Source organism: Colossoma macropomum, unplaced genomic scaffold (genome assembly GCF_904425465.1).
Source record: "Colossoma macropomum unplaced genomic scaffold, Colossoma_macropomum, whole genome shotgun sequence".
Lineage (NCBI taxonomy): Eukaryota > Metazoa > Chordata > Actinopteri > Characiformes > Serrasalmidae > Colossoma > Colossoma macropomum.
The window spans coordinates 33,583,434-33,606,300 of NW_023494786.1; the positions used below are offsets into that span (position 1 = coordinate 33,583,434).

The window sequence follows — 22,867 nt, forward strand, 5'->3', positions numbered from 1 at the left end:
CAGCTGCTTATAAAAGTGTTTATAATGCGGTAATAAGGCACAAACAAGAGTATCCCATCATTTTTTCAGACAAAGGAGTTAGAATAGCCTAAACAATCAGCTAATTAATGTACGGTTAGATGTCTGGATCATGATTCAAGTACACACTAAAAAAAAACATGGTTCTTTAAGGGTTCTTTAGTAAAGAAAATGGTTCTACATAGAAACCATAAACACTCAAAGAATGCTTTGCATGATTAAATAGATCTTTGCATTGTGAAAGAGCTCTTCAGATAGATGGAGAATGTGCTGTAGATGGTTCTATATAGAACCTTTTAAAAAGGGGTTCTATATAGCACCCAAAAGGGTTCCTCTACTGTCATTATGTCAAGCTTATAACAATAGAAGAACCGTTTTGGGTGCTATATAACCCATGCTTTAATCATGATTCTTCAAGGGTTCTTTGGTTAAGAAAATGTTTCTATATAGAAGCATGAACACTCAAAGAACCCTTTGCATGGTTAAATGGTTCTTAAGGGGTTCTATATAGCACCAAAAAGGTTCCTCTATTGTCATGTCAAGCTTGTAACAATAGAAGAACCGTTTTGGGTGCTATGTAACCCATGGTTGCATCGTACACTTTTAAAAAAAGATGGTTCTTTGAGGATTCCTTAGTAAAGAAAGATCTTTGAAGAACCATAAGCACTCAAAGAACCCTTTGCATGATTAAGTAGTTATTTGCATCGTGAAAGCGTTCTTCAGATTGATGGAGAATGTACTGTAGATGGTTCTATATAGCACCAAAAAGGGTTCTGCTGTTGTATACAAGCTTGACATGCATAACAATAGCGGAACCCTTAGCAGAACCCTTTTTGGTGCTATGTAACCCATGCTTTAATAAGTACACTCTTGAAAAACATGGTTCTTTGAGGATTCTTTAGTAAAGAAAATGGTTCTATAGAGAACCCTAAACACTCGTGTTGTAGATGGTTCTATATAGGACTAAAAAGGGTTCTTCTATTGTTACAAGCTTGACATCCATACACTTTTTAAAAAGTGGTTCTTTAAGGGTTCTTTAGTAAAGAAAATGGTTCTATGTAGAACCATAAACACTCAACCCTTTGCATGATTAAAGGGTTCTTCAAGTGCTGTAGATGGTTCTATGTAGAACCTTTTTGAAAAGGGTTCTATATACCACGCAAAACATTTATTGTATTGTTACAAGCTTGACATTGCAATAATAGAGGAACCCCTTTCAAAAAGGTTCACTATAGAACCATCTACAGCATATTCTCAGTCAATCTGAAGAACCATTTCACCATGCAAAGAACCCATAATCATGCATATGATTCTTTGAGTGTTCATGGTTCTATATACAACCATTTTCTTTACTAAAGAACCCTGGGAGAACCATCTTTTTAAGTATGTAGCTTTAAAGTACTTAGTTTGACAACAGTGCACCGATAATAAGATTAAAAGAAACGTTTGGGGGCGGGGCTTTATTTACAGATTCATGTTCATCTTAATGTGTGGTGGTGTTGAGAACCTGGTCAGTCAAACTGGGCACTGTCACTAATAATTCATCAATAAAATCATTACGGTTTATTTTAACTGTTCAGTCAGGCGGAAAAAACGGTTTAGTCATTTATTTTTTTCTAAGTTTTAAATTTTTGTGATCTTTTTGGTCTAAAATAAACTAAATCTCCAAAGTGGGCGGGGCTGGAGATGTTATGTTAATTAAATGGCTGTAAGGGTGCTGCACGTGACTGGCTCCTGGTTTCATAACATTAACCAAATCGCGAAATGTCCCACAAGGGCGCCCGTAGTGACGCGACGCCGCTAGCTTTAGCTTTAGCCGTAGCCGTAGCCGTAGCCGTAACTGTGGACCGGGATGGTGAGTTCTTATCGATTACTGTGATCATTATCGATATTACTACCGTTTAAAACGATCAGATTTTACTGTTCGGGGCTTGAAGATCTGATACACGTTAAAATCTCAAGGTTTCGTGCGGAATTCTTATTCTAATTGCCCGTTCCACCTTAAACGGTGCTGCAGCTGATCTGCTGATGCACGGTTTGTGTTGACCATCCTCTAGTCCTTCATCAGTGGTCAGTTTCCGAACACAGAGCCACTCTGGGCTGGATATTTTTGGGTGGAGGTCCCCTCTCAGCCTCTCGACTTGTGCCAGCACCTCACACACTACTGTGTCAGTGTCGCTGCTGTGCTGAGAGTGGACCGCCACCCTCATAACATCTGGACAACAGCAGCCCTGTGGTCAGAAACTGACCAATGATGAATGAGGTGGAGGGGCTGATACACTGTACAGCACCCACGTAGAGGAGCTATAAGGTAAGTGTTTCTAATAAAGTGGCCAGTGACTGGAAGTACAAGTAGGTGTTTCTAATAAAGTGGCCAGTGAGTGGAAGTACAAGCAGGTGTTTCTAATAAAGAGGGCAGTGAGTGGAAGTACCAGGTGGGTGTTTCTAATAAAGTGGCCAGTGAGTGAAGCAGAAGGTAGGTGTTTCTAATAAAGTGGCCAGTGAGTGGAAGCACAGGGTGAGTGTTTCTAATAAAGTGGCCAGTGAATGAAAGCACAAGGTAGGTGTTTCTAATAAAGTGGCCAGTGAATGGAAGCACAAGGTAGGTGTTTCTAATAAAGAGGGCAGTGAGTGGAAGTACCAGGTGGGTGTTTCTAATAAAGTGGCCAGTGAGTGAAGCAGAAGGTAGGTGTTTCTAATAAAGTGGCCAGTGAGTGGAAGCACAGGGTGAGTGTTTCTAATAAAGTGGCCAGTGAATGAAAGCACAAGGTAGGTGTTTCTAATAAAGTGGCCAGTGAATGGAAGCACAAGGTAGGTGTTTCTAATAAAGTGGCCAGTGAATGGAAGCACAAGGTAGGTGTTTCTAATAAAGTGGCCAGTGAATGAAAGCACAAGGTAGGTGTTTCTAATAAAGTGGCCAGTGAGTGGAAGCACAAGGTAGGAGTTTCTAATAAAGTGGCCAGTTGGTGGAAATAGAAGGTGCGTGTTTCTAATAAAGTGGCCAGTGACTGATTGTGCTAAACTGCTCATTTTGAAGTACCTCATGCTATCCAGACATAAAATTATGTGTTTTCATTTTTTTAGGGGACCCAAATAAAAGACGTGGCCATTAAGCCTGATGCTCCTAATACCCTTCTCCTGGATAAGCATGCTGACTATATTGCTGCTTATGGCTCCAAAAAAGATGATTATGTAAGTAGATGGAACAAGCTAGACAATTTACATTATATTTATATTCAGAGCTGTTAACCTGGCACTTCATATTCATATATATATATATATATATATGTATATGTGTGTGTGTGTGTGTGTGTGTGTGTATATGTGTGTGTGTGTGTGTGATCTCCCACCTACTTTTAATTACCTCAGGCTGATTGACAGTCGTCCTCATCCCTCTCCTCTGTAGGAATATACCCTTTCGGAGTATTTGAGGATGAGTGGTATTTACTGGGGTCTCACTGTGATGGACCTGATGGGTCAGCTTCACCGAATGAACCGAGAGGAGATCACGGACTTCATTAAATCCTGCCAGCACGACTGTGGAGGCATCAGCGCCAGCATCGGCCACGACCCGCACCTGCTCTACACGCTCAGCGCCGTACAGGTTCACATACAGCTTTTACTTAGCGCTGCACAGGATATCACTTGATCGTTATTGAGATATCAGCCTTTCTAATACTGGTAATGTTGAGGCAGTTTGTCAGTAAGTGAGTTCATATACATAATTTTAATAAATAAACAAACAACAAACATAAATAATGTTGGTCAAAATAATACAGGCCAGCCTTTCAAGGTGAATTCTGATGAATTTACAAAATCCCTCCATAACTCAGTGTGTGAGACGTAATCAGAGTGATTCAGAGTGGTTCGGTGTGAAATGGTTCAGATGTCTTTACAGTGGTGGTGATAGGAACCAGGGGTCGCCATGACTACAACACAAATATAGCCATTTTATTTACTATCCAGAACCACCAGTGAACCTACACGAGTCTTCTGAGCTTATATGGAATGTTGATGATGGAAAATAGTGGAAAATCTGTTTTTTTAAAACAGTGTCTCAGTCATCAGGCAGTGAATTCATAACCATTTCATGTAGTAACTTTCTGTGAGGGAGCTTTTAGAGGTGGACGTCTGGTTCCTATCACCACCACTGTGAACAGTTCTGACTCTGTAAGTTTCTCTAGAACAGAGCGTTTCACACCAAACCACTCTGAATGACTCTGTTTACATCTTAACCACCTGATTATGTAAATTTTGATAAATCAGTGGAATTTCCTTTTAACCATGTCAAATTCTTGGCTAACCAATGCAGTTTAAATATTTTATAAGGCATATTGTGATTGCAGTGTCTAGCATTCTAATCACAACACCCACACTGACTATTAATGAACTCTTCAAAAGTCAGAAAGCAGGCGTGTCTCTCAGTTTAGTGTCTTCTCTGCTTAAAAACACCAGCTTCAGCTCATTAGCTTGATAATGAGTTAAAATCAGTACACTGTGCAGGACTGTACATCCATGCTTTAATGCAAACATAACATGTAGATTAACCCCTTTAGAAGCTGCAGTAATAACAAAGGAAGGCTGTAATTTTCTGTTAATGATTTCTTACTCGTATCTCATGAGTGCAAGTAGAGAAATTGTGTGGAAAGTGCAGATTCTAAACTTTTAATCCTTACCACAAACGTGTTTGTAAGTGAAAGAGGAGATGATATGATGTGCTCTGTTACAGCCATATGCAAAAAATACCACTGGTCAAATTCCAGGTTTTGTTGAGTTAAACATACAGCTTTTACTTAGCGCTGCACAGGTTATCACTTGATCGTTATTGAGATATCAGCCTTTCTAATACTGATATTGTCAAGGCAGTTTGTCAGTAAGTGAGTTCATATACATACCTTTAATAAATAAACACACAACAAACATAAATAATGTTGGTCAAAATAATACAGGCCAGACTTTCAAGGTGAATTCTGATGAATTTACAAAATTACTCCATAATTCAGTGTGAGATGTAAACAGAGGGATTCAGAGTGGTTTGGTGAAAGTGCAGATTCTAAACGTTTAATCCTGACCACAAACGTGTTTGTAAGTGAAAGAGGAGATGATATGATGTGCACTGTTACAGTCATATGCAAAAAATACCACTGGTCAAATTCCAGGTTTGGTTGAGTTAAAAATTAGTTACCACATCCTCTACAGAGAACACATTTTTTCTGCACATTTTATTGCACAATTTTTATTTATTTGCTGAGTTATTGGAAAACAAAATATAACGTGCCATAATTTTTGCACAGGCCACATTACATTTTGTTTTATGTTTACTTCAATATGTTAAATTCAGTAAATAAACAGTAATTGTGTATTAAAGTGTACAGTAGTACCCCATAGTGGATGTGTTCACTTATTTACACTCAGAAAATCGACATGGAATTTGACCAGAGGTGCACAAACTTTTACATACGACTGCATATCTGTGTGGTTAAACAGAACTGCTAAATCAGAAGTGTTGAATCTTCTTCCCCATGAGGCCCCCTTCTTAGATTTTCTGAGAACACGCACAACACAAACAAATATGTCACTGTGCAAAATACTGCAGTGTGTACTTGGGAAAAACTGGGTTCTTTTGGAAATGAACCTTTGGAAAAGTGGTGAACTGACCTTTCGCTGCATGACACAAGTTATTATGAACTTTAACATTTACTAAATTAGATTGTGAAAAATAAGACAATACAGATCACAAAAATAAAAAAACAGTCTTGCAACAGTTTACATGAACTTGAGTAATAAGATAAGAGGGAAACTCTACATGAGTCAGACAGTAATCAGATTTCTGCTTTACCAGCCAAATTAACCACAGAAAAAGTTGTGATGTAAACATAACATAAAACTCATTCATGTTGTGTTTTTTTTTAAAGCATTGCGCCACTATACCTAAAAACACGACTGTATGTCATCTAGAAGATGAAAAATATTTAAATCCTTAATTTTGTCAAGCATGTAGTCGGTTTCAGCATCGCTCCAAAAGTGTTTTGCTCACTTATTTCCGGTACCGCCGTCTGTTTTCGCACATGCTCAGACTGAGAAATCCGAAAGAAATCAGATTAAGAGTTTACAGCACTGAGAAATCTGATTACTGAGCTAAAATCCAGCCTCTTTATCAGATTTCTTAATCGGATTTCCAGACCTTAGTCCATTCTAAGAAATCAGAGTGTACAAGACCATTTGAATAATCAGATAACTGCAGAAATCTGATTATGATCAGATTATTGAGTGCATGTAAACAAACTCACTGACTGGACTTTATTGCTTTGTTTTCCAGATCTTGACACTGTATGACAATGTTAAAGCCATCGATGTGGACAAGGTTGTGGATTATGTGAGAGGACTTCAGCAGGAGGATGGGTCGTTTGCAGGAGACAAATGGGGTAATTTTTTACAGCTGATATTTATTTACACTGTCTGTTAAAACCTTTTGGGACTATGCATCACTTTGGTTTTAACACTATTGCTGTGTCTGTTCTCTTGTAGGGGAAATAGATACCAGGTTTTCCTTCTGTGCAGTTGCAACTCTGGCATTGCTGGTAAGACCTTCTGGCTTCTTAGTGCAGATTTTAGCTATGAGAGCATTAGTGAGGTCAGGTAATAATGTTGGATGGTCAGTTCTGGATCACTCCAACTCATCCCAAAGGCATTGGATGGAGCTCCATCACTCCAGAGAACACAGTTCCACTGCTCCACAGCCCAATGCTGGGGGGCTTTATACCCTTGGCATTGGACATTGTTTCATGTGCATCTGCTCCAGAGCGTCCCATTCTATGGTCAGTGCATTTCTATGGAGATGGAGATTATAGAAGCTGATTATAGATTGTCTGTGTGTGTTTTCAGGGCAGATTGGATGCTATTGATGTGGACAAGGCCGTGGAGTTCGTTTTGTCCTGTATGAACTTTGATGGAGGTTTCGGCTGTAGGCCTGGCTCAGAATCTCACGCTGGACAGGTGAGGCCTCGCTAATGATTGTTCATATTATAATACTCCTGTTTTTCCACACTCTCCTAAGGTGTATCCCAATATGCACACAGGACTGCATTTTGCATATAAATCATTCATAAATCATTCATATGGAGTCACTGTAGCAGTTATGGGCATCAAAATTAAGGATGCAACGATCCGACTTTTTCCTCCTGATACCTGAACCCCTTTGAGGATGTGAACGATAAAGATTACTGATCTGATTTTGCCTGCTGGACAAGTATTTCATAGTTGATCTTATTCATCTAACTTGTTTTAGGGCTATGAAGTCTAACTTTTCACTGTAGACGTCTTAACTATCACCTTATTATCTCAAAAATCTCCCAAAAATCTGATAAGTTTACTTCTTTTTAGTCTACACTGATCAGGTGTAACATTATGACCACCTCCTTGTTTCTACGCTCATTGTCCATTTTATCAGCTCCACTTACTATATAGGTGCACTTTGTAGTTCTACAGTTACAGACTGTAGTCCATCTGTTTCTCTGATACTTTGTTAGCCCCCTTTTACCCTGTTCTTCAGTGGTCAGGACCCCCATGGACCCTCACAGAGCAGGTACTATTTGGGTGGTGGATCATTCTCAGCACTGCAGTAACACTGACGTGGTGGTGGTGTGTTAGTGTGTGTTGCGCTGGTGCGGGTGGATCAGACACAGCAGTGCTGCTGGAGTTTTTGACCTGAAAAATAAAGGAATAGTTTAGTGAAAAATTAACTTTATCCTCTTTTCCATTTACACCAGATATAGCTGATCGGCTGGGACGTGGTTGGTGTCCAAATTTTGCCCCTATAGTTTAGTGCTGGAGCTACGAGGCTAATGCTGCAAAACAAATACCAGAAGTCAACAGTCACTTAAATCTTTTCTGTAAGATTTTTTTAAGGTCTTCTTTAAGGTCATACAGACTTGCTGACTTGTAAGACTTACACTGTCTGTGTTTACATGCAAAGATTTTAGCCAATCCGATTTAATACATTCCGATCACAGATTAAGACTGAGGTGTTTATTCTCACTCTACTCAGCAGTCTAATTGAAAGTCTTTGTTTACATGCTCACTACAAGTAATCCGATCCAAAATTACGCGCATGCGTAGAGAACCGCTTAGTGTAGACGTTACCATGACAACCAGCATCACGTGAGTCCAGTCAGAGTGAGATGAGCAGCAGTGAGCAGCGCTTGTGTTTTAATTGCTTTAAAATGATGTCAGACTCAGGAAAACGTCCTTCACATGTCCTTATTAAAGAAGGCCGAGAGGAAGACGTCGTGCTCTGAGACACATAAGCTGGACGTCCGTCCCACCGCCGTCTTTTAAAGATCAGAGCATAAACTTCGTCTCCTCTGCAGACCAGTTTCTGCTTCGCCATGATGAACAGTATAAACTTTCACTATGACGCGACGAACATGATCAGAACAGACTTAAACTTTCAGATTGAGGTGTTTACATGGACGTGTTCTATTCTGATGGAGCTATTAGTTGGATTATAAACAGATTATTAGGCTGCATGTAAACATGGCTACTGAGTTTTGACTGTACCTGTACCTGTTTCTACAGATTTACTGTTGTACGGGGTTCCTGTCCATCACCGGTCAGCTCCATCAGGTCAACGCTGATCTGCTGGGATGGTGGCTCTGTGAGAGACAGCTTCCGTCTGGAGGCCTCAACGGCAGACCAGAGAAGGTAAGATACAAAAGGGGGGGGAATTTAAGGGGCCATTTCCTGGATTTTTTTTTTCTTGGCTCTTTTGAAACGAGGCCTCAGCATACTTCTTGCGGAGACGATGTTCGTCTGACTTCAGCGAACAATATGACCTAATTACGGAGAAAACAAGCAACCGCAGACGTCGCACGGAGGCTTTGTTCGCCGTGTCGCGCACATGGCAGCTGGGCGAACTCCATGGATGAAGACGCTACACAACAGAGCCCCTGATTGGTCAGTAAAAGAAGAGGCGTGCCGTTAAACAAAGTTGGACAACTTTGAGGAGCCTCGGCTTTGGCAGACACACTAATATTTCACTGAAACGTGCATTTGTTAAATAAACAATGAATATCTCCTAAATGTAAGAGGTTAAGTCTGTTGTTTGGTAGTACTCAGCACCAAAACATACAGGTTATCTTATATGTAGGTTCTCAAGAGGACGAGGCTGAAGTTGGCTTCCTATTCACCAGCTTCGTGTTCTAATTTCCCCGTTCCACCTTAAATGGTGGCAGCATTCTGAACTCAAACGTCGCCGTAGTTAGAACTGTGAACGAATCGTTTTCCAGCAGTCATGAAACTAATCATAACATGTCATAGCGTCACGTGGAGCGTCCACGACAGGCAACACCACACCACAGAAAGTATGAGAGCTTATAAGGCGTTTCCGGCTTCGCACAACCCTCGAGAATTTCGTTTCGCAAGAAGTACGCTGAGGCCTTAACGTCACAAACGCTAAGATACTTCGAACGACTGCACATACAGCCAATAGCAGTTTAGCTCCTCCCTTTCAGCCTCCAGTAGTTTAGCCCCGCCCATTCAACCTACAGCACGTTAGCCCCGTCCGTCCACCTTAAAGTGATGCAGAGTGTTGCTCCCGCACAGTTACTGGAGGGGAAGATGTGGGAAAATGATCAAACTGGGCTGTTCTTAACAGTTTGTTCCACATTTCAGTCCACACTGCTTAGTGAGGCACAATACAGGGCAGCCAATCAGAGCAAAGGTCATTTACATATAACAGTCTTAAGGACATCCATTGTTGGATATAGAGAGGTTGGAGAGATGAATTATAACTGCATTAGAACATAATAAAGAAAAAAAAAAGATTGAATTAATTAGTGTTCGACTGAAGCACGTGTGTCTTTCTCGTAAGCTGCAATTGGTGACTTTGTATTTGCCTTCAGTTGCCAGATGTGTGCTACTCGTGGTGGGTTCTCGCGGCATTAAAGATCATCGGCAGAATTCACTGGATTGACAAAGCCAAGCTGAGGACGTTTATCCTGGCCTGTCAGGACGAGGAGACGGGCGGATTTGCTGACAGACCAGGAGACATGGTAACCTTCGAATAATGGACTGAGCTTAGAACGTCTAGTCTGTACATTAGGACCGGTATCACCAGGACTAGAGAGCCGGCACTCTGCGGAACTCACCTCCACTGAGTATAATTAGTCATTTGAATTATATTAATACATATTATAAAACACCTTTAATCCCATATCCCATTGAAAATGATCAACACTACACACTTAAAAATGATGTTTTTTTAAGGGTTCTTTAGTAAAGAAAATGGTTCTGTATAGAGCCATCAACACTCCAGGAGCCCTCTGCATGATTAAAGGGTTCTTTGTATCACTGAAAAGTTCTTCTTCAAATTGAGGGAGAACGTGCTGTAGATGGTTCTATATAGAATCTTTTTGAAAATGGTTCTGTAGCACCAAAAAGTGTTGTTCTGTTGTTAAGATGGTGGTTATTTGCGTCATGAAAGGGTTCTTCAGATTGATGGACAAGGTGCTGTAGATAGTTCTTTGAAGAACCTGTTTTAAAAGCGTTCTTCTATTGTTACATTGTCAAGCTTGTCATAATAGAAGAACCTTTTCTGGTGCTCAAAAAGGTTCTATACAGAACCACATACGGCTCATTCTCCATCAACTTAAGAACTCCTTCATGATGCATAGAACCCTTTAATCATGCAAAGGGTTCTCTAAGTGTTCATGATTCTGTATAGAACCATTTTCTTTACTAAAGAACCCTTGAAGAACCATCATTTTAAGTGTGTACTTTAAGTAATGATTCCATGCATTAGTGGTAGTTACTGTATCAGTTGCATTTCTTAAAGGGGAACTCCACTGAATTTTCCAAAATTTCTGTATAGTTCAGTGTGTGAGCTGTAATCAGAGAGATTCAGAGTGGTTTGGTGTGAAATGGTTCAGATGTCTTTACAGTGGTGGTGATAGGAACCAGGGGTCGCCATGACTACAACACAAATATAGACATTTTATTTACTATCCAGAACCACCAGTGAACCTACTGAGTTTATATGGAATGTTGATGATGGAAAATAGTGGAAAATCTGAAATAATACGTTTTCTTTGGGGACTATTTTGTCTCACAGTGAATGACTTGATTTTAAAAATAATTTTAATTTCAAAACCTTCTCAAACATGGTTGTCTGGTTCCTATCACCACCACTATGAACAATCCTGACTCGGTTAGTTTCTCTAGAACAGAGCGTTTCACACCAAACCACTCTGAACCACTCTGTTTTTTAAATCTTAACCAGTTAATTATGCAGATTTAAAAAAGTAGAATTTGAAATCTTAATTTAAATGAAATATAAATTAATGTTTTTTCCTTCCCTGTCCAGGTTGATCCTTTCCACACACTGTTCGGTGTAGCTGGTCTGTCTCTTCTTGGAGATGAGCAGATAAAGCCGGTGAACCCGGTCTTCTGCATGCCTGAGGACGTTCTCCAGAGGATCGGCCTCCAGCCTGACCTGCTGAGCTAAAGCTGGAGACCAGAGAGGTCACAGGATCACAGCGCTGTACAGTTTAGAGTTTTCTCTGCTTTAGCAAAGCTGATTCAACTCATTAAAGGTTTCACAATGACCAGATAAGTTGCATTAGACTCAATAAATCAGGGAAAATGATCATCTGTGCAGAGCTGTGGTTCTGAATAGACTTGTGTGGGTGCTGAACCCATTCTGGCAACCACTTCTGCTGCAGTTCGACTGCTGAAGGTCCTGTGGATCACTGACTGCTGGGGGAACCAATGGTTAAAAGAAAGCTTTAGGTATTGCTGTTGAGATCCATTCCTGGAGAGCCAGATTACTGCATAGTTTCATTTTTAACCACTTCTAGCACATCAATTTAGCTTTTGAAGGACTTTAACTTTCCATGCTCTGCCCACAAATACATTCTCATAGTTACTGTTTTGACATTGGACAAGATGTACAAAATGATGGCAACCTCAGTTCATATCACAATACCTACATTTAGAGTCGGTTATTCATTCAGCCTAATGAGAAACTGTAGAACAGACTCAGTTTATATCACAATACCTACATTTAGAGTCGGTTATTCATTCAGCCTAATGAGAAACTGTAGAACAGACTCAGTTTATATCACAATACCTACATTTAGAGTCAGTTATTCATTCGACCTAATGAGAAACTGTAGAACAGACTCAGTTTATATCACAATACCTACATTTAGAGTCGGTTATTCATTCAGCCTAATGAGAAACTGTAGAACAGACTCAGTTTATATCACAAAATCCGATTTAAGCTCCCAGATTCAATCTGGATTTGCCATTAATCAGATCTGGGCCGGCAGTCTGAACAAGGCCTTAGTGGCTGCTTGAATCCGTTCCACCTCGAGTGGAGCAGCACATTCTCCATTTAAGGAGGAATGGGAAGTCGCGTAAGCAGCTAAGTTCAGCTTTGCGTTTTCTTCTCGCGCTGGTAGCTGACATATTTGAGTGATGTCATCACAATTGAGCTCAGCGTAGTTGTATCCGACACTCGGGTTGGGTGATGTCTGTCTGCTAATCGCTGCTGTACTCGACTGGGAAACCAAAGTGTTTCCAAACGGGAGATGAAAGCGAGGGCGATTTCAGTTGTTCCAGCTGAAATTTGCTCTCGCTTCTCAGCCTTTTGGCTAAGATCAAGTGTGGTATCTGTTCTTATCAGTTTAATATCCTCTATATGAGGACTAGATATTAAATTGATTTTTAGAACAGGGAGACGAGCTTGCTCCGTCCGCTCCACACATAGACCTGGTATTGCAGTACCTCCGGGAAGGGTGCACTTCCTTAGGGGCGGTCGTGGACCGGAGGTTAGGGAACCAGCCTTGTGACCGGAAGGTCGCCGGTTTGATCCCCTGAGCTGACAGTGCATGATTGAAGTGCCCTTGAGCAAGACACCTAACCCCCAACTGCTCCCCGGGCACCATGGACGGGGCTGCCCTCCAGGCAGTGTGCTCACTGCCCCCTAGTGTGTGTTCACTAGTGTGCATGTGGTGTTTCACTGCACGGATGAGTCTAGTTCCTCTGTGTGCAAACACAGTTGGCTAATGGTTCTGAATTTAATTCAGTTCGATTCAGATTTGCTCTCTCTGCTCACCATTTCAAACAGCTCGGCTAAAAAAAACGACTATTCCTGTATTGTTCCATTTTATAGCAAGGAACCTCACTGTATTCCGTTGACAGCGCCGCTTGTATGAATATTAACGTGTTTCGTGACACCCCGACTGTTTACGGTACTATTGTTCAACTTGTTCCTTAAGGTTTTTAACTCTTTCTGTAGAAATCCAGAAACGTGCAGTGCAATGCAAAATCTTAGAAAATGATGTGTAAAACTTATTTCTTCAAAAAACACACTAAAACTAGAATAAATACAAATACATTTTAAAAATCCTCTGTGACTTTGTCAATTTTTCAAAACTCTCCTCGAGAGACTTCAGTATTTACAGTTACCAGTGACTTTACTCAAAGCGTTCTTGTTTAAGGGCGTAACTTTGGCGTTGAGCATTGGCATGGTTGAGTGGGGGTCCGGGGGGCATGCAGCCACTAGAAACCAAAATCAAAAAGCTATTAAACAGCTTCTGGAAATATACGTTTATTATGATCGGCGCAAGTTTGTTCAAACCTGAGGAGGGGCCAACCGAATCTGTATTCTTACAATAATATTAGTAATAATTGTACTGTATTCATGTTTATCTGTGTTCATTCTAATATTATATCACTGCTGTTGGAACAAAACCTTGTATCTTTATTTTTGTCGTTTTTCAGGTTTTGACATAATTTGAAAAGGCCCACTGTCCTTTACTTTGTGTGTAAATTTCCTGATGAATGGACCAAAAGAAACAACCCAAAATGACGTGCAAAGACAGCTGGTTCCATTGACTTACATTGAAAGTAAAGTAGGTTTTTTCCTTCTCCTGTAAAGTTACTGTTTTGAAGATATAAGGTTTTGTCCCAACAGCAGCGATTGTATTGTTTTTTGCTAGCAGAAACACTGACTGCCCAGATAAATCGCTTTAAACCATTTTCTTCGCTGGCTAAAATGCAGTCCTACATATTTTACAGAGATGTAAGGCACTCGTGTCTCTAAAGCCCTCGTCTGTTTCTCTGAACTAACAGAGGGGGAAAAAAACAAACAAGACGATAACGCCACCTGTAGGTGTGTCTAAGGCATGGATCAACCTGCCCTTTAACACCACAGAGAGTCTCCCTGTCAGTCAGTTACACGTCTCTAAGGGATACCCCAGCATTTTCGACCCAGGTTCTGTCTGCTGCGTCTGTAGCGTGCGGTCAGTTACCTCTTCACACTTCCCTGTGTTTGTATTAGGGTCACTCAAACAGCAGAAATGAGGAAAACAACACGCTAAACACTGAAGTTAACAAGATACTTAACAATCTAGACACGTTACCACAGTTTGGCTTATTTTCTCTGACTGAAAAATGGAAAATGTGTCAGACGAATTTAGTTTTCATTATGATTTTGTTTGATAACTGAGGTAACAGTTATGCTAAAACTAGCTTGGTTGTATTTGTACAGTGGTGGACGAAGTACACAAACCATGTACCTGAGTTAAAGTAGAGACACCCAAGGTAAAATATTACTCCAGTAAAAGTAGAAGTTCCTCCCTTTAGACCTCCACTTGAGTAAAAGTAGTGAAGTATTCACCTTCAAATGTACTTAAGTATCAAAAGTAAAAGTACTAAAAGATTAATTATGACTTTAATGTCCTGTTATCATTTTTATAACAAGACTCGCTTCATTAACTCATTTTAGGTGAAAATACTCCAGTGTCTCTCTTGGTAAACCAGTCTTTTAATAGAGTCATTAATTAGTGACGCTGATGTCTATTAAAATTATCATCAGCACAAAACACTGAAGGCAAACAGTTTCCATCAGGTAGAACTGAGTGGCTCTGAAATCACTTTTTACAAACAAGCAAAGTTTCAGTTTAAGATTTATTTGAACTCAGTTACAAGTTTAAGATTAATAAAAACTTTAAACTCAGATTCACAAATGAGTTTCCTTTACTAAACTGCATCTGTAGGTCTCTGTTCATAAACATAAACTAGCCAAAACTAATTTACTATAAAATGAAAGTGTTTGTATAAATTCAGAATAAAGACACGTCAGTCACAACTGCATATGAGTACATATCTCTATATTGTGGTCTGTTTACACAAAGTTAGGTTAGTTCATCATTTATGTTGAATAGACTCTCCCAGAATTTTACGCTGCTGCGCTGATGTTGAACCGTGTGCTGCACTGGGTCGGTATGACCAACAGGTCAAAACAAGCTCAAAACAAAGTGACTTTTTTTTTGTATTAGTCTGTAGATCAGGGACTAGGCTAGCTGCCATGATTAAGTGACACCACAGGGATTCCCAGTGGTTCGATATGGATTTGTGTAATGCATGATGGGGATTGTAGTGAGAGAACAGTGTCAAACTGATGAGGCTGAGGGATTTAAGGCCCTGCTACAACAAATGTCATAATTAACATGTTTAGGCCAGAATAGTCCTTTAAATTCACCTCTTAATAAAATATACACTACATGTAGAATAGTATTGCAATGAAGGCGATGAGAAATAGACGATGGTTAAAGTTAGGGCTGCACAATATGTTGTTTATTAATCTGTATCACAATACTGGTTTGGCAATAGTATCACAGAGCAGTATGCAAAATATGCAAATAAGCCCTCTAACCAACCATAGTTTTTAATACGTGCTATCATTATTATGGTGGTCATAATAATCCAAGCTGATCTTTATCCATGCTGCCTTATTTATGTTACTGTTTGTGTTCTTAATATGCAGCAAGGTATGCTGTAATCCGTAGCAGTCTAATCACAATACTGAACTGTGACAGTAGTGTTTAATCAGCCAGTTTGTCTGCAGATCCTCCATTCGGTCATGAGTGAAAACAGGGACTCTGGTCTCTCTGGGGGCTGAGAAGCCGGATGAGTGTGTGTGCGTGTGTGTATGTCAGGGCACATGCTTTCTGAGGACCTAACCTGCAAAAACAACAGACCCTCAGTATCGGTACATTGGGTCAGCATGTACCAAAGAGTCCAACTCTGGAGTCCGCCGGTCATCTCCGAAGAAGTAATGGGAGGATATGGCCACGGAGATGATGCTCTTTTCATCCGAAGGGTCAGGAGGTGGCTTAGGAATATATGTATGTATGTATGTATATATCAGTTATAGAGAGCATGTAAACAACAACAACCACCAGCGTAGAGTTACTGCAATATTTATATATAATATATATATCATTTTATATAATATGTGTGTGTGTATATGTATATGTATGTGTGTGTGTGTATGTATGTATATATATATATATATATATATATGATCCAACACCCAAATAGTACCTGCTCTGTGAGGGTCCATGGGGGTCCTGACCACTGAAGAATAGGGTAAAAGAGGGCTAACAAAGTATCAGAGAAACAGATGGACTACAGTGTACAGTATAATAGGCTGCTGTCCAGTCAGCTGCCTGTTATTGTATGCAGTAACTCTACACTGGTGGTTGTTGTTGTTTACATGCTCTCTATAACTGATCTTATTTGATGATCCAAGCACTTGTTCAATGTTCTAGAAGTGCTGACCATCATATACTCAGAAACAGAGTACGGTGATATCATTTAGAAATTGATTATATTGCCTGGTCTTCATAGAATGTAATCAAAAAACAAAAACATGACCCTGTATATCAAGTGTGTATCAAACCTATGTATTTTTACCATTTCAGCCCAAAATGTTTGCTGTAACATTTTCATCTTCTGTGTGGACCTGTATCAAAATCTGTTTAACAAACTTTTTTTGTATGTAAATAATTATTTTTTTTTTTAGATTTTCTGGTCTTTTTACCTGTCATTATTATATATTGTGTTCAGTCTTCACACAAACCTGGACTTCAGGCCAGAAGTCTCACGTTGGTGCGTCCAGGCCGTGAGAGTAGAATGTAAAATATTCTCCATTCAAGTCAAACTGAGGGGTTCCGTCCCCGAATGACCAGTCTGTGAGGGAGGCACTAGCCTGGGGCAGGAGGTACAGGGACATGTGGCTCGGCCCTGGAGTTCAGATATTTGGATATATAACACTATATATCCAAATATCTTTATCCAAAAGTCACTGTCCAATTTATATATATATATATATATATATATGAGAGCCAAACATTCTACCATCAGAAAAAGAGCCAGGTACTGAAATATACTATGTTTTCTTTATTATATAAGAATATATGAGAATATAAATATTCGGCTATCAGAGGTGGAGCCAGGTACATATATATTTGAATATATAAGAATATATTCGAGTATTAACATCCAACCATCAGTGGTGGAGCCAGGTCCTTGAATATATTTGAATATATAAGAATATATTCGAATATAAAAATCCAACCATCAGTGGTGGAGCTAGGTGCTTGAATATATTAGAATATATTTGAATATATAAGAATATATAAGAATATTAACATCCAACCATCAGTGGTGGAGCTAGGTGCTTGAATATATTAGAATATATTTGAATATATAAGAATATTAACATCCAGCCATCAGAGGTGGAGCTAAGTGCTTGAATATATTAGAATATATTTGAATATATAAGAATATTAACATCCAACCATCAGAGGTGGAGCCAGGTCTTTGAATATACATGAATATATTTGAATGCATTGGATTACTGACAAAATCTGATTTTCTGTATTTATCACATTATTAAGTGCATGTAAACACACTCAGTGTTTTACGACAGTTTTAGAAGATTTTGGCTTAAACGCCATTCATGGTGGAGGGATACATGCTGGGTGCTGTGAGGAAAAATAGTCCCCAAAGAAAACTTATTATTTCAGATTTTCCACTATTTTCCATCATCAACATTCCATATAAACGCAGAAGACTCGTGTAGGTTCACTGGTGGTTCTGGACAGTAAATAAAATGTCTATATTTGTGTTGTAGTCATGGCGACCCCTGGTTCCTATCACCACCACTGTAAAGACATCTGAACCATTTCACACCAAACCACTCTGAATCTCTCTGTTTACATCTCACACACTGAGTTATGTAGTTTTGCAATTATAATTTTGAAAATATTAGTGGAGTTCCCCTTTAAATAATACAAAATTCATATGTGTATTGTCAGATGTCAAACTGAGTGTAGACATGAAAGGGTTAACATGACTTGCTTTCCATTATGAATAAGAACAGGCCTGATTATCAGACTTACCTCTTTAGGAATAACAGTAAACCTTATATGATCAGAGATAATCACACAGATTACAGCTAATTATTATATAATAACAGGTTTAATCAAGGATTTATTCACATTTCATATTTCTTCCCCGTTCATTTTCCCTCGGTCATCCACTTGCTGCTCCATGCAGGCTGTAAATGAACAGAAAAGATAAGAAGACAAAAAACTGCTATTAAAGGTCTGAACAGTCTCTGTTCAGAAAAGGTGCAGCAGTGAGAGAGTAAATTACAGGAAACGGCTCCTTCAGCGACATCTGAGCTCAGGAGGAGAGAAAACAGCGCTCAGCTGAGTCTCCCCGCCGTTCAGAGACGGAAAACTCCAGAGGAAGAAGAAAACCTTGCTGTACCAGAGCCGGAGGAGTCTGCCCGCTTCCTATTTCCCCTGTTATATCAAAAACAGGACCGCTAAACAGCAGAGGGCGCCCAAGAGGGAGTCCTCAATGAATGGGAGTGAATGGAGCTCAACGGCTAAAAACGAAAAGTTAAAATAGTTTCTAATCACTGAACCAGAACTTTCCTCTAATTTTAGACAGTAGAAGGATGGATTTCACTAAAAAAGCAAAGAAAACTCACCTGTATGTTTCCTTTTGTCTACAGCAAACGGGTTTTGGGCAGCAGAAGGCGGGCCTTACTGCTACAAAGTGCTGATTGATTGGCGAGCGGAGCAGCTCATTGGCTGTTCGTGCTCACTGACATCATGAACGTACATGAGGTGCCGTTTTAAACTCCTATAACTCGAGCTTAAAAGCTCTTAATATAACAGCAGTGTTAAAATGTTTTATGCTGCTCTGTGTTCAGGAAATGAATGTATTCTTTTACATTAAAAATGTTTAAGTGTTTATAAACTATGATTTTGCTCAAATGCTCCATATCAACCCATTCATTTTGGACTCGCTCGGGAGCGCCCTCTAGCGTTTGAGAAACCTGGAAGACATTGCAGAGTGGAATTCTCCTCTCTAGCTGTAGTTCTCTGGCTGTACGCTGTTATCAGGCCTTAAGAGCTGCTGACTGGCCTCAACAGTCCATCATGTAAAGAGATAAAACCACATTTCCCCACATCTCAGCTCAAACGTAGCCCAACAGCCGAGACACGTTCAGCGTCTGGAGTTCGCTTCTTTAGCTTTAGCGCTGGAGCTATGAGGCTAATGTAGCTAAAAAGGGATGGAAGCTTTTTGCCCAATGATTAGCATAGTGCTAACTGGTGCTGTGGAGGTGCTCAGTGTCTCTAATAGACTGGATTCTGTGGTTTCTGACTGTGTGACTCACTGTTATCTATAAACATGGACTACAGTACATCAGCATAGCTAAACACAGTAGCAGCCACCTGGAAGACTGAATGCTGTCTGTTCATTTCTAAAAATAAGCAAGTAGAACAATTTCATGCAAAATATATAATAAATGCCATATTTTGAAATTTGCATGAAGGCATGCAGTTAGCACCACACTAATTGGTGGCTGTAAAGCAGTTAGCACCATGCTAACTGGTGGGCTATATGCTTCCATTACTTGTCAAAAGTAATAATAAGTAACAATCAGTAATGGAAGCATATAGACAATCAGCCACCAATTAGCACAGTGCTAACTGCAATACAGCCACCAATTAGCATGGTGCTAACTGCAATATAGCCACCAGTTAGGATAGTGCTAACTCCAATACAGCCACCAATTAGCGTGGTGCTAACTGCAATACAGCCACCAATTAGCATGGTGCTAATTGCAATATAGCCACCAGTTAGGATAGTGCTAACTCCAATACAGCCACCAATTAGCGTGGTGCTAACTGCATGCCTAAACCGTCACACACTCGTGTTGTTGTTGAAGCCCATGACCATGAATCGATCGGTCCTGATGTTCTACCTTATTTTTAAAAACAAACAGACAGCATTCAGTCTTCCAGGTGGCTGCTACTGTATTTAGCTATGCTGATGTACTGTAGTCCATGTTTATAGATAACAGTGCATCATACAGTCTCAGAAACCACAGAATCCAGTCTATTAGAGACACTGAGCACCTCCACAGCAGCAGTTAGCGCCGTGCTAAATGCTGAGGTACAGCTCCCATTGCTTGTTAGCTACATTAGCTTCATAGCTCCAGCGCTAAAGCTAAAGAATCAGACTTCAGAAACTGAACAGTCTGAACTGATTGACTCATTACGGCTGAGTGGGGGAAACTGGGTTTTTTTTTGCTGAACTACTGCTTTAAATCCCAGACAGATCTCTGTTCCCCCCTGAGCTCCTCTGTCCTCGCAGATCTGTGTGAAATCAGGTCAGACAGACCAAAAACACCGACTCTGTTGGGGCAAAATGAGCACCTTCTGTTTCCCTTTCTGTCTTCATAGTGTCGCTATGAATCATCAGTCTTCAGCGAGAAAACTGCTTCCTTTCTTTGACCACAGAGCTGCTTTGTTTGAGTGAATAATGGAAGCAGTACTGCAAAAAAGGCATATTAACAGGTGAAAACCTTGAATGTAGGGAACTAATATATCTAATATTCTGAGATAATTCAAAGAATTTTTACTTATTTTAAGCAATAATATCCAGTAAAATCTGACTGCATGTATCTTACTGGCAGGTAATTGTGCTTTTATAAGTAAATATGTAAAAAATGGCAAAACTGTAAGATAATTTTCTTGGATCACAACATAAATTAAGTAAAAATGTCTAGAAATAAGCTGAACAGTCCTACAAAAGCTTAATGTATACTGAATATTAGGTATGTTGTCTACTTTGAGTTTTCATTTGCTAAAATCTCATTATTTTGCTGTATTACTGTTACAGTTTATTGTAAAAATGTAATTTGTATATATGTTGTATTCTGCATGTGCTGCTACTGACAACTCAAATATAATTTAATCACAGGTATGAAATGATAGGGAGGTGTTTAAATCCCTCCTAAGGCACTTCACAGTGAGCTGCCCGCCTTCATATGATTCCCTTCATTTCAGTTCATCAGATGCAGTTTCTCCACAGCTCGTCCAGCAGGGGGCGCCATTTCGCCTCATACGGACTCTTAGTGTTTACGTCCACGGTTTCAACACAGGTTTCAATCAGGCCCAGATTTCGGTGGGGACCATGGCCTCCTTGGTGCTGACGGAGGGCAGCAGGTTCTGCTCGCTCAGGAAGTCCAGTGGGAACTGAACCAGGAAGCCTCTGATCTTCTTCAGGCTTTCCTGAGCTTTCACAGGATCCTCCTTATTCAGACCAGCTTCAGTCTGGAAGCTCAGCAGCTCCTGCAGGTTCCTCACCAGGCTGGAGGGCAGGCAGCGAAACACCTGCAGCGGAACACAGCGGCGGTGAGCAGAGGAGAACACGGACACGGTGCAGCACCATGGTGCTCCGACAGAACCTGCTGTGGTTTAGTTTCACTTGTTCTGGAAGCTTGATTTATTTATTTATAGAGGTCCTGCAGGTAAACGAGGCCGGATCATCCACAGGCACCTCAAAGCCCACGGCCTCTCCAGAGAACAGACTCCTGCACAGTCTAATGCACAGTTACTGTTAATCTGATCATTTTTACACCCGGGGGACGTTTTTAAAGATAAAAAGCTCTCTGTGCAAAAATTACAGCACATTTTAGATTTTATGTTTCTTTTTTCTTTCAGCAAAAAATAAAAAATTTCCTTGTTGAGTTAAAAGGCTATTCAAAAATATTTATTTATTTACTTACTGACTGACTGACTTACTTTCTGCCTTACTTACTTACAGACCTACTGCCTTACTTACTGTCTTGCTTACTTTCTGACCTACTGCCTTACTTACTTACTGACCTATTGCCTTATTGACTGATTTATTTACTCACTTACTGACTTTCTTACTGACTTACTGCCTTACTTACTGTCGTACTGCCTTACTTACTGACTTACTTACTGCCTTGCTTACTTACTGACATACCATCTTACTCACTTACTGACTTTCTTACTGACTTACTGCCTTTCTTACTTACTGACTTACTGCCTTACTTACTGTCTTACTTACTTACTGACTTACTCACTTACTGACTTTCTTACTAACTTACTGCCTTTCTTACTCACTGACATACTTACTTACTGCCTTATTACAGCCCAGATAAATAGTTTATAAACATTTTTCTGGCTGGACTAAGACTTCTCTCTATGCGAGCGTAAATAAACATACGCACCTTCTCGTAGATGGTGGCGTTGCGTCCTGCAGTGGTCATCCAAACCTCCTTTTAGAAACGGTCACTGATGGGGTCACTCACGTCTATGCTGGGGTCCGTAAAGGCACTGAGGATGGTTCTAGAAAAGAGAGAAAACTCTCAGTCCTGAGCAGAACAAACAGCATTCGTTATACATACACTATACATACATACATCAGCGTCTTCTTCTTACTGTCTAAACAGTGTGAGCCTCGTCCCAGACTGAGGTACTGCTGCCCGTGACCCAGAAGGATAAGCGGTTTAGGAAATGTGTGTGTGTGTTTCAGTAGTGACAGTTCTTAATGTTCCACACTGATTTTCAGACACATTTACCTCAAAACAATGGGATCCCACTGCTCACCATGTGGCCATGAGGGACAGGGATGCAGCCTCACATGCTGCTCTGAAATGCAG

General features: G+C 40.1%; 1 protein-coding gene and 1 pseudogene across 1 annotated transcript; both read left to right on the forward strand.

The window, feature by feature from the left end:
• Positions 1-1,819: 1,819 nt before the first annotated feature.
• On the forward strand, positions 1,820-11,621 carry rabggtb (Rab geranylgeranyltransferase subunit beta). The gene is made up of 9 exons (XM_036565411.1): positions 1,820-1,873; positions 3,103-3,210; positions 3,425-3,622; positions 6,338-6,443; positions 6,547-6,599; positions 6,904-7,014; positions 8,596-8,721; positions 9,921-10,070; positions 11,381-11,621. The coding sequence occupies exons 1-9, from the start codon at positions 1,871-1,873 to the stop codon at positions 11,519-11,521; spliced, it is 996 nt and encodes a 331-aa protein (XP_036421304.1). The 5' UTR covers positions 1,820-1,870; the 3' UTR covers positions 11,522-11,621.
• Positions 11,622-12,651: 1,030 nt separating this feature from the next.
• LOC118804801 lies at positions 12,652-12,826 on the forward strand (annotated as a pseudogene).
• The last annotated feature ends 10,041 nt before the right edge of the window (positions 12,827-22,867 follow it).